This window comes from Microtus ochrogaster, chromosome 4 (genome assembly GCF_000317375.1).
Source record: "Microtus ochrogaster isolate Prairie Vole_2 chromosome 4, MicOch1.0, whole genome shotgun sequence".
NCBI lineage: Eukaryota > Metazoa > Chordata > Mammalia > Rodentia > Cricetidae > Microtus > Microtus ochrogaster.
Genome location: NC_022011.1, coordinates 31760274 through 31772406, shown reverse-complemented (window position 1 = coordinate 31772406; position 12133 = coordinate 31760274). Strand labels below are relative to the sequence as shown.

The window sequence follows — 12133 nt, the reverse complement described above, 5'->3', positions numbered from 1 at the left end:
AAAAAAAAAAAAAAAAAAAAAAGAGCAATTTATCATGAGTTAACCTTGTCCCTCTACTAGGGAAGGAATTTTGTATAAAATTCAGACACTGCTACAGATCCCTCACAGTACAGCTGCAGCACCCAGAGGCAACCTGTCTGAGCGCATGATGTCAAGCACGCCTTGTTGCTGAGTAGCCTGCAGTTGTATTTGTACTGATGTTGTCATTACTGAGTCTATGTGACAGGGCCTGTGTATTATGTATTGTGCAATGTGTTGTATAGTTGTGCCTGGTGCTTTTGATCGGCATGACTTTTAAAAAATTATTTTTATGGATTCTTGTCTGTTGACATTTTCTATAGTTTTGCACTTTTTTTCTCTTTTTTTTCTTCTAGTTTTGCACTTTTTTCTTTTTCTTTTTTTGATTTTTTTTGAGACAGGGTTTCCCTGTATAGCCTCAGCTGTCCTGGAACTCACTTTGTGGACCAGGTTAGCCTCAAACTCATAGAGATCTGCCTGCTTTTTGTCTCCTCTCCAAAGTGTGGGATTAAAGGCATGTGCCATCACAACCTGGCTTTTTTCCTTTTTCTTTAATGTGCTTACTAATTACTTTGAAGTCCTATTATGCTGTCAGTCCTATTAAGACATCACAGTTTGCTCATTCTCCGATTGGCTTCAGCTGCCTGCTTTTTATATTGTGAATGAGGCTTTTCTGCTTTCTTACATCATGTAATATTGTAGTTGAATTTACGATGTGTTTGAAAGTATGAGACTAGAAAGAGATGCGCCTTTTGTCTTGGGCAAGTCTCCTCGATACTGTAGAGTTCCTAAACCAGGAGACCAGGTCTCCTCGATACTGTAGAGTTCCTAAACTAGGACTGTTTAGTGCTGCTTCCCAGTGATTCTCCCAGCACTCAGTGTGAGCCTTTTGGGGACGACCCTACCAGATGACATTTGGGCTTATCTAGACTGCACTTTGGCACACTAGCTCGTGTGGTTATCTGTATAGAACTCCACCTTAAGGTGGCATTCTAGGATGTCGCCTCTTGGTGCTGTTGATAGAACTCCAAGTGACGACTGAGATACTTGTGTTGTCCCTAAAGGGAACCACCGGCTCTAAGTGGCTGTCAATGGCTTGAGGTGTGCCCAGTGTGCCTGAGGAAAACAGGTTTGCTTTTGTTTTCCAAGATCGGGTCTCTCTCCTGATTGACCTAGAACTACTTTTGTAGATTAAACCTTGAACTCAGGGAGATCCACCTACCCTTCCCTCTGAAGTGCTGGGAGTAAAACCTCTATGCCCAGCTGAAAACAGGTTTTAATGTAACTAAGTTCCAATAGTGACATTCTGCAGTCTTCTCCCATGAGGGCCAGTGGGTGCTCCCATGAGGGCAGTGGGTGCCCGTCTCCCTTTATTAATGCTGATACCAGTGAGTTCTTCTCTCTCGTTCTCCTTCTGTTGTTTAGTTAAAACAAAAGAAAATAATTTTCTGTCATGTTTGTTTATAAGTGTTTTACATATACATGTATATGTATATGTAACATGTGCGTGCGTTCCTGGTGCCCGAGGAGGTCAGAAGAGTCCATGAGATCCCAGAAACTGTAGTTATTGGTGGTTGTGAGCCACCATGTGGTCCTCTGAAAGAACAGCAAGTGCTCTTCATTGCTGAGTCAGCTCTCCAGGCCTTGCATCAGTACTTCCTAGCAGGACCCCTGCTGAGCCGGCCCAAGTGTTGTCAAGAGAGATGGTTGAGTTCAGGACCAGGAGTGCATTGTCCCAACAGACACTAACCATATGGAACACGTACTTTGTTTTGTTTTGCCTTTTAATCAAATGTATACGGTTGTTTTGCCTACATGTATGTCTCTGTCACATGCAGGCCTGGTACTAGAGGAAGCCAGAAGAAGGTGTTGGGTCACCAGGAATTAAGTCAGTTGTGAGCCACTGTGTGGGTGCTAGAAATTGGACTTGATTCCTCTGTAAGAGCAGCCAGTGATTTAAATGCTGAACCATCTCCCCAGCCCCAACACAGATATTCTTAGAATATAGGAATTACTTGCTAAAAGATTCTGCAAGGTGGCTTAGCAGCAAGTCTGATGGCCTGCGTCAGATCCCTAGGACCTGCCTGGTAGAACAAGCTCCTCAAGCTGTTGTCTGACCTCCACGTGTGCACCGTGGCATGCACACACACAGATAAACAAATGTAAAATCAAAATTTGAAGATGTCTGTTTGGAAATCTTTGAAAGGGACTTAGTATTTTATGTTTTTAAAGCTGTTTTACTAACTGTTGATACATTCTTTGTCTATTCTTTGTAGAATTTTTCAGACTTCCTCTTTCGTTGGTACCTGGAAAAAGGAAAGCGGGGCAAGTTATTGTCTCAGCCCGTTTCTCAGCATGGACAGTTGGCAAATTTCCTGCAAGCCCATGAGCATCTCAGCTGGTTACATGAGATTAACAGTCAGGAGCTAGAAAAGGTAAGGTGGCTTGGTTATGAGAAGCAGCTGGTTGTGCAGTTTCAGTGTTTTTAATTAAAGTGTTGTTGATAGCCATGCAGCCTGGACTTTTTCTCACTGGAGACAGAGTCTCACTGTGTAGCTCTAGCTGACCTGGAGCTCACTGTGTAGACCAGACTGGCCTCAACTCACAGAAATCTAGTTGTTTCTACCTTCTGAGTGCTGGGATGAAAAGATACGCCACACCTGACACCTGACTTAAATTCTCTCCATCATTGTGTGTGTTCATATGCCTGAGCACTGTGGGGGGGGGGGGTCAGAGGTTAGTTCTTTCCACCGTAGGTTCTGGGGCTCAAACTCAGGTGGCTTGGTGCCAAGTTCGTATATCTGATGAGCCATCTCATAGACTCTCAAATAGAAGTTCTTACAGTATAGATATGCTAACTAGCCTTGTTTAACCTTTCCTATTGCATCTATATGTTTAAACTTTATCTTACGTTCTCTGAATATATATAGTTAAGATGTGTCAACGTACAGTTTTTTCTATTTAAAATACTCTATTAATGGTTTGTTTTGTTTGTTTGTTTTTTTGAGACAAGGTTTCTCTGTAGCTTTGGTTCCTGTCCTGGAACTAGCTCTTGTAGACCAGGCTGGCCTCAAACTCACAGAGATCTGCCTACCTCTGCCTCCTGATTAATCCTGCCTGGGATTAATGGCGTGCGCCACCACCGCCCAGCTCTATTAATGATGTGTTAACACATACACTTCCTGTTCAAACTTACTTTCTGATGCAGTGATGAGCACTGTGACCAAGAACAACTTAGGGAAGGAGGGTTTATTTGACTTACACTTCCCAGTGGTCATTGAAGGAAGTTGGGACAGAAGCACAGACAGGAACCATAGAGGAAAGTTGTTTACTGGCTTGTCTTCAGGTTCCCATTCAGCTACCTTTTTATATAGCCCAAGCCCATCTGCCCAAGGTAGTACTGCCCACAGTGGATCCTTCCACATCAATTAGCAGCAGAGAAAATATCCCGGCAGACACGCCCACAGGCCAGTCTGAAAGAGGCAGTCACTCAGTTGAGATTGCTTCTTCCCGGATGTGTGTAGGTTTATGGCAAGTTGACAAAAGTCTCACCAGCTGCCGGGCGGTGGCAGCAGACGCTTTTAATCCCAGCACTCGGGAGGCAGAGGCAGGTGGATCTCTGGGAGTTAGAGGCCAGCCTGGTCTACAGAACTAGTTCCAGGATAGGCTCCAAAGCTACACAGAGAAACCCTGTCTCAGTGGGGGGGGGGGGGGGGTTAACCTCACCAACATTCCTCTTAGTCTCTCATATCATTGAAATGGTGTTGTCTTCTAATACTCAATTATCAGTCACTGTTCTGGGTCTGTTGCAATTTTGAAAATTACAAACATTTTAGTAGTAATTTTTATATAAAAAGTCATTGGTCTTATTAACGACTTCTAATAAAAATTCAAATCATGGTATTCAGAAAGGTGTCTCAGTAAAGTGCTTGCTACCCAAATGTAAGGACCTGCGTAGGGATCCTGAGAGCCCTGTGAAGAGCCAGACCTGCAGCACACACGTGTAATCTCACACTGGAAAGGCAGAGGTGGGCAGATCCCTGGAGCTCACGGCACAGCTAGCCTTACGGCTCTGAGCTCCAAGTTCATTGAGAGATCCTGCCTCAAAAGAAACTGGAGAGCAACTGATGGCTATACCATGCATCTCCAGCCTGCATATATACATACATGCATGTGCAGACCACAAACACATACACAACACTCAAATTCTGAGTACAGACAGTGCAAATTAAAGTGCTCGTGACAGGATGCTAAAGCCCATACACAGTTGTGTGGAGCGTGTATTTTCTAAGGCTCCTTTCAGTGCTTGCCGTGTCTACTTGAGAGTGGGATATGTGTTGCTTAGTGCTTTGACTCTGACCCCAGGTAGGTACGCTGCTTACCAGTGTGTCCTCTTCCAGACTGCTATGAGGAGAAGTGCTACTTCATATGATTTTTTCCTTGTTTTGTTTATTGCAGGCTCATATGACACTGCTTGGTTTGGCAAATATGGAAACCCGTTACTTTGCAAAGAAAAAAACTCTTCTCGGCTTGAGTAAACTGGCTGCATTAGCTTCAGACCTCTCAGAGGACACGCTGCAGGAGAAGATTGAGGGTGAGAAGACATAGAGTCTGCACTGTGACTGCCTGCAGTCAGCCTTGCAATAGCAGCACTGTTACTTGTTAGATGGTGTCCATACTTTGTCACTCAGACCTTTATTATTCTGCTGAGTAGGGAACAAGAGGGTTCCTGGGCTGGCCAGCCAGTCTAGACAAATAGTGAGCTCCAATTTTTAAGAGACCCTGTCTAAATAAAATAAGGCATAGAGTAATTGAAGAAAACATCCAATGTCAACCTCTGGCTTTTACACACATAAAAAAGCTAAGCCATTGAGTTAAGGACTTGGAGAAAAGATAATCCCGTGTTTTCAGTGTCAGTACATAGACCTCTGAAATAAGAAGAGCCGTATGTTCACACTTCTGAAGTTCTGTAACATGGTCACGTATGTCATCATATGTGCTCCTTCGCCAGTGCTTAGCCTGCTCCTGCACTTGCCACAGGGAACAGGACATTGTGCACTTGTGTCAGCAATGTGAAGACAGAAAGGCAAACCTTTGAAAGGAACTGTGCACACAGTGACAGATTAGCATGAGCCCGAGGCCTGATGGGACCTTTGGTCGTCCTTGAGCTAAACAACTGTGATGAAAATTTGGGGAGCAACCAGGAAAACTTGAGGGTTTTTGGGGGGGAGGGGTTTATTTTATTTTTTGAAATAGCATCTCACTATAAAGCCCAGGCTGGCCTTGAACTTATAGCCCTTTCATATCAGCCTCTTGAATTATGTGAATGGACATTTTTAATACTAGATGATATTACCATAAGTGTCTTAACTTCTGTAGGCTTATAATGCTCTTTGTGATTAGGTGTTCTTATTCTATTTTTTTGTTTTTGTTTTTGTTTTCAGACAGGGTTTCTCTGTGTAGCCCTGGTTGTCCAGGAACTCACTCTATAGACCAGGCTGGGCTTGAACTCAGAGATTCACCTGCCTCTGCCTCCTGAGTGCTGGGGATGAATACATACTGAAGATATGAAATACTCAGAATTCAAATCCATGATGCCCACAGCTTCCCTATGATAGAAAGGGGTGGAGTGGGGGAGCAGGAAAGCCAGGCATGGTGTCATAAACCTGTGATCACTGCAGCTTGGAGGCTAGAGCAGAAAACTGGAGGGTTTTTTTGTTTTGTTTTGTTTTGTTTTAAGATTTATTTATTATTTTATTATGTTTACAGTGTTCTGTCTGCATTTATCCATGCAGACCAGAAGAGGGCACCATATCTCATTATAGATGGTTATGAGCCACCATGTGGTCGCTGGGAATTGAACTCAGGACCTCTGGAAAAGCAGCCAGTGCTCTTAACCTCTGAACCATCTCTCCAGCCCAAGAACTGGAGTTTTAAGGACAGTCTTGGCTACATCATAAACTGAAGGCCAGCCTGGGCTATGTGACACCTGTCTCAAAAAAAGGAAAAAAAAAGGAAAGGGCTAGATGTGATTGTGTATGCCTTTAATCCTAGCACTCGAGAGGTAAAAAATGGCAGACCTAGGTGTCAAAATTAAATAAGTAAATTTTGGTTATATGAGTAATTTAAATTATGGGGAAAGGAGAGTCATGTTTTGTTAGAGGTCTCCCCTGCTAAAGTAACTGCTATGGTTTTGGTTTCGTCTTGCTCCCTGGCAGTTTGTGGGAGACAGTTCCTGTGTGAGTAGGGAGGCTGGTGATGGCTGCGGTGGACAGACAGCAGTCCGTCCCCGCCCCAGCAGCCCAGTGCATGGGGCAGAGAATGTGTCACATGCAGAAGCCTGGAGCCGTAGCCAGTGGGGAGTCAGCCATTACTACACAGGTGCACACACACCCAGGTTTTGTGTTCCTCTGATATATCATGGTTTCTGCATGGTACTGCCATGCTGTTTAACTGAGCTCCCCTAAAGTGGGGCCCGCAGCTGGGGCTCTGACCTCCTGAGATACATGAGCAGCTTTCTCTGTCTGCAGCCTTTTTCTGCTGCGGTGGTCATGTGTAGACCCAGGATCAGACAGTAAATCTGCTGTCATGTGGAGAATGAGCAGAGTTACTGACATCACATCTGGAGATGCTGGGGTAGCAGTGAATTGCCTGTAGAGCTGTTTGGTTTTTAATTTGCATTTGACGGATAGCAGAGGTGAAAATCTCATCATTGTCTGTTTTTGATCACCAGCAATGGCTGAGCAAGAGCGCTTCCTGCTCCACCAGGAGACCCTGCCAGAGCAGCTGCTGACCGAGAGACAGCTGAGTCTTAGCGCGATGCCTGTGTTGACTGCCCCGCAGCTCATCAGTGTAAGTGTTGTTCGTCACAGCCTTGTCGTGTTTCTACACTCAACAGGCCTGGGTTCTCTAGACCATACTGTGGAGCTCCCAACAGGATCTTCTTCCTCCTCCTACCTTCTAGAGACCTTTTCCCTAGAAAAACTATTAGATGCAGGAAGAATTAGCGGGGTGCAGCTCCCCTGACCCTCCAGGTGCAGGTGCTCATTCTAGGAACTAGTAGGAATCGTGGTAGTGGCTTTCTCAGAATAGGAGTGTGCTGTGAGGTGACTGTCCCCCTAGAATGTCTCTTGTTAGCAAAGGTATGTATGAGGAGCTGAGATGCACAAGCTTCAGTGCTGCCTTCACCTTTCCCTGACTTCCAGATGATCCAAGGCAAGACAGAGCATCTAGTTGTGTGCACACTGTCTCCTCCTCCCCTCAGGCATTTCACCCTGAGTCTGTTCTAATTGTAGTCAAAGGAAAGTAAGCAGGCCAGAGTCTTGAGTGTAGGCCACTGTTGGCCACAGAGCTTCTGAATGGCGCTCTTTTCTGAGAGACTTCTTTGAGAGATCTAAAATGCCAGCTGTAAGCACCAGTCTTTCATGTGTTGCTGAGAAGGAAAGTGTGGTACCAGCCTCGCTGAGACACATCGTCTGTTTAATGCTAATGCTACTCTCCAGCGTCAAAGGTGGGGGCAAAGGGGTTCACATAGTATTAGGTTTAAGCCTGTGTGGCCATGAAAACTATGAAATAGGTTATTTGTAAAAGATTTTTATATTATTAAAGGATTATATACAATTTTTTAAAATTAAATATGTTCTATTACATATATTATTAGCAGAGGAAGATAGGAAAAACTCATATTGATGAGATGGCAGGATTTTGAGAATCATGTACAGTTATCTGGCATCTAACTCACCAGGGAGACTGGATCACTCAGGAAGTGTTAGTTTGCTTTTACAGTGTTGAACATTAGAACTCAGGCAGGTACTCACTAAGCCCAGCTGTATGCTAGGTTGTAGTTTTTAGAGCCATTTCAAAGAGTAGCCTTCCAAAAGCCATGGGCTGAGTGGCCCTCTGAATTTATGTCAGAGATTATACATGAAGCCTGCTGAAAAGCTTACACTATATTCTTAACCTAAAATTTCTGGCATTTTAAAAAGAATGTATGTCCTGTTCTATAAATGAGTTCCTGGTTTAGAATATTTGTTGTTAGACAAACTGCTCTAATCAGAATACAGCTCCCAAGTGTGACACTGTTCTTGGCCACAAAACTGTGTGCAGATTATATCGAAGAAACCCTTGCCTTATTTTCTTCGTAAACCTTTCTGGTTAATCTTTTATCGTGGAACTTGTTGCAGCTGTACATATGTGAGGAAAACAGAAGAGCCAATGAATATGATTTTAAGAAAGCCTTGGACTTGCTGGAATATATTGATGAGGTAAGAAATGGCTCTGTCTAGCTGGGCATGGTGGCACGCACCTTTAATCCCAGCACTCAGCAGGCAGAGGCAGGCGGATCTCTGCGAGTTTTGGTTAAGAGCCTAAGGTTATTTCCCTGTGGCTCTTGGAAGCCAGCCAGCCAACCAGACTGTTAGAAGAGCTGGCAGCAAACACCAGTTCTAGAGAATCCATTGCTGTGCCAGCCCTTTGGCCATTTTGGGATTGGGGAGTGGGGTTGAAACAGGATATTGGTGTGACAGCAATCCTTAATTCAGCCTCCCACCTCCCAGCTGCTAAGCTCGCAGGTGTTTTTGTTCTGTGCATGTGTGTTTATGTATGCATGCATCCATCTGTGCACATGGGTATGGAGGTCAGAGGTCAGGAGTTCCCACATCAGACAGCCTTGAGTATCATCCTCAGAAGCACCGTCCACATCCTTTGGGACAAGGTTGTTTGTTGCCCTGAAGCTCACCAATTAGATTTCACTGGCCAGTGAGACCCAGGGATCCTCCGTTCTCTCCCTCCCCACTGCAGGGATTACAAGTATGCACTACCTCACCCAGCATTCGTACATGCATTCCAGGGCTGGATCCTCTTATTTGTAAGGCAAACACTTTACTCACTAGGATTTTCCCCTATATAACCCCTTTAATAATCTTTACCTCTTAGTGTTCCTGATGCACTCAGAGTGATCTGAGTCAGCACAGATATCAGCAGTACTAACACTTTAGAGAAAGAGGGGCCAGGGGACTGGGAGAGGTGTCTCAGAAGTTAAGAACTCTTGCTGCTTTTGCAGAGAACCCAGGTGTGTGCCTAGCACCCATATGGCAGCTTACAACCGTCTGTAACTCCAGTTCCAGAAGATCCTGTGCCCTTTTTCTAGCCTCCTTGTGCATCCTGCACACTTGCAGTGCAATTACACACATACAATCAGAATATTCATAAACATAAAAAATAAATTCTATAGATGATGGTGGTGGTCATGAATTAATGCAGAACAACAGTGTTAATTGGGGGTTAATACAATTAAAATTGTACACATGTTAAAGCCCAATTTTAATCAGGCTGTTGTGTTTTGCTGTGAAGGAGGAAGATGTGAGCATCGATGAGCTGAAGCTGGAAATCCTGTGCAGAGCCCTGCAGAGAGACGAGTAAGACCTTGCTGGGCTCCGTCCGCAGGCAGGAACTGCTCCCATCAGAGCTGTAACTTGGTGTACAGTCGGGCTTAATCTGCTTCTGGGTATTTCAGCATGCTTTGAACGTAGTAATAGTTTCAAGATTTTGCTGTTTTGTTTTGTTTTTTAAAACAGGGTTTCTCTATATAGCCTTGGCTGTTCTGGCTTTCCTGGAACTCTCTCTGTAGACCAGCCTGGCCTCAAACTCATAGAGATACAACAGCCTCTGGCTCCTGAGTGCTGGGATTAAAGGCGTGCACCTCCACCTAGCTCTTTAGGGATTTTGAGACAGGGTTTCTTTGTGTAGTTTTGGATGTCCTTGGACTCATTCTATAGACCAGGCTGGCCTTGAACTCACAGAGGTCCGACTTCCTCTGCTTCCTGAGTGCTGGCATTAAAGGTGTGCGCCACCACCACCTGGCTTTTATTTTATTTTTAAGATCTAGTTTATGCCTATGAATGTTTTTGCTGAGTGTATGTCTGTGCAACACATGTGTACCTGGTGCCCACAGAGGTCAGAAGGTGCTACCCCCAAATTAGAGTCACAGATCACTGGGAGCCGCCGCTGGCATTAAAGGTGTGCACCACTGACTGGATTTGTTACTTGGAGCGTTTTCTTCAGAAAGGTGCCTCACACCTGGTATTATGAAACACACCTGTAATTCTAGCACCTGAGAGGCCGAGGCATGAGGGTCAAGAGCTCAGGGCCAGCCTGCACTATATACTGCACTACATGGCGAATGTTGTGCACCCCCACTCCCACCCCCGGCGGGGTCGGGAAAGCCTTTATAAAACTGTGTGTTGGTAGCGATGGCATGGCATCTGCTGCCAGTGTAGCTTAGGTCAAAACAGAGTTAGATGGGTCCCTATTTAAAGCCCATTATTTGGTAACTTGAAGCAGGATTGCAGAACTCCATCCCACGGTCATGAAGAGAAAACCACAGTAGCAAGCAAGACCCTTTCTCTCAGCTGCCAGGTTGATTCTGTTTTCCTCGTGATTTTCTCTTCCAGCTGGTCTAGTTCAGACGGCAAAGATGATCCGATCGAAGTCTCTAAAGACAGTGTGTTTGTGAAGATCCTGCAGAAACTTATAAAAGATGGTAAGTGGTTTATTAACTGTTAGAAATTAAATGTCGCAGCCAGGAGTGCTGGAGCATGTCTTTAATCCCAACTCAGGAGGCAGAGGCAGGTGGATCTCTGTGAGTCTGAAGCCACTGTCTAAAAGGGGAGTTCCAAGACTATTACACAGAGAAACCTTGTTTCCAAAAGGAACAAAAGAAGGAAAGAAGGACTGATGTTTGTTGGTTTGGGATACCATGGGAATTGGGTGTTGCCAACACTGACATGGCACAGAGGGTCAGTGAAACAAGATCGCATATGGGATGGAGCTGGTTCTCAGTGCCGCCGCTTTCCCACTCTCTGCACTAGGAGACCGCCCGCTGACACCGACTCTGGTTCTAACAGGAAAAGTCCCATGGCAGGCAGCTCACAACTGCCTCTAACTCCAGTTCCTTAGTAAACAGAACCCTCTTCTGGCCTCCATAATCACGCGCACACACATGGCACAAACATACACACATGAAATAAAAACGAGGGCTGCTGAGCTAGCTCAGCGGGTGAAGACACTTTGACCACACCTGAGGTCCTGAATTCAGTCACCGTGACCCATATGGGGAAGGAGACAACCAACTGCCAAAAACTGTGACCTTCACACGTACACACGCTAGAGAGGTGGTTCATCAGTTAAGAACGTTTGTTCACTCCAGCATCCACATGGTGACTCACAACTGTCTGTGACTGCAGTCCCAGGGACTCTGAAGTCCTCACCTTCGCAGTACCAAGCACATATGTGGTGGGCATTCATACTTGCAAGCAAAACACTCATACACATAAATGCCTCAATAAATAATTTTTTAAAGGAAATCAATTTAAAAATTAAAAATTGGTGCTGAAGCGATGGCTAAACAGTTAAGAGCGCTTCCTGTTCTTCCAGAGGAGCTGAGTTTGATTCCCAGCACCCACATGGTGGCTCACAACTGTCTGTAATTCCATTTCTAGGAAATAGAACACCTGACCTAAGGACACAGCACACATGCATATACAGACTTGCAAGCAGAATGTTCACAAGCATAATTTTCTAAAACAAAGTGAAATTGCAAGATAGATATGCACATCCATCTTCGACATAAAACTAAAATTCAATTTAGAAATGAAAATAAGAGAATGTTTTCTGCCGTGTGCTTGAACTTTTGGGTTCAAGGGGTCCTCTCCCCAGCCTCCTGTGTGCTGTGACAGGACAGGCACCCAGGTTAAACTACCTTTACAGTGTTGTGGCTAGCTCCTTATTCCCCAAATAGGGCAACACAGAAATGACTGCTAGTTGAAAACTTCCATACTGAAGGAATGTCTTGTGGTTTTTTGAGACAGGGCTTCTCTGTGTAGCTCTGACAGTCCTGGAACTAGATCTAGCTCTGTTGCCTGGATGACCTCAAACTCAGGGATCCACCTCCATCTGTCTTCGAGTGCTGAGTGCTGGGATTAAAGGTGTCTTAAACTGGCCGGGCGGTGGTACGCACGCCTTTAATCCCAGCACTTGGGAGGCAGAGGCAGGTGGATCTCTGTGAGTTCGAGGCCAGCCTGGTCTACAAAGGGAGTTCCAGGACAGGCTCCAAAGC

General features: G+C 45.0%; 1 protein-coding gene across 1 annotated transcript in view; it reads left to right on the top strand.

Annotated features, from left to right (window-relative positions):
• Nup133 (nucleoporin 133) overlaps positions 1-12133 on the top strand; it is a 45940-nt gene that overhangs the window by 33385 nt on the left and 422 nt on the right. The window contains exons 20-25 of the mRNA XM_005345866.3: positions 2295-2453; positions 4477-4612; positions 6752-6870; positions 8202-8282; positions 9370-9434; positions 10470-10557. Coding sequence (XP_005345923.1) covers positions 2295-2453; positions 4477-4612; positions 6752-6870; positions 8202-8282; positions 9370-9434; positions 10470-10557 — 648 coding nt within the window. The remainder of the gene's footprint in view (positions 1-2294; positions 2454-4476; positions 4613-6751; positions 6871-8201; positions 8283-9369; positions 9435-10469; positions 10558-12133) is intronic.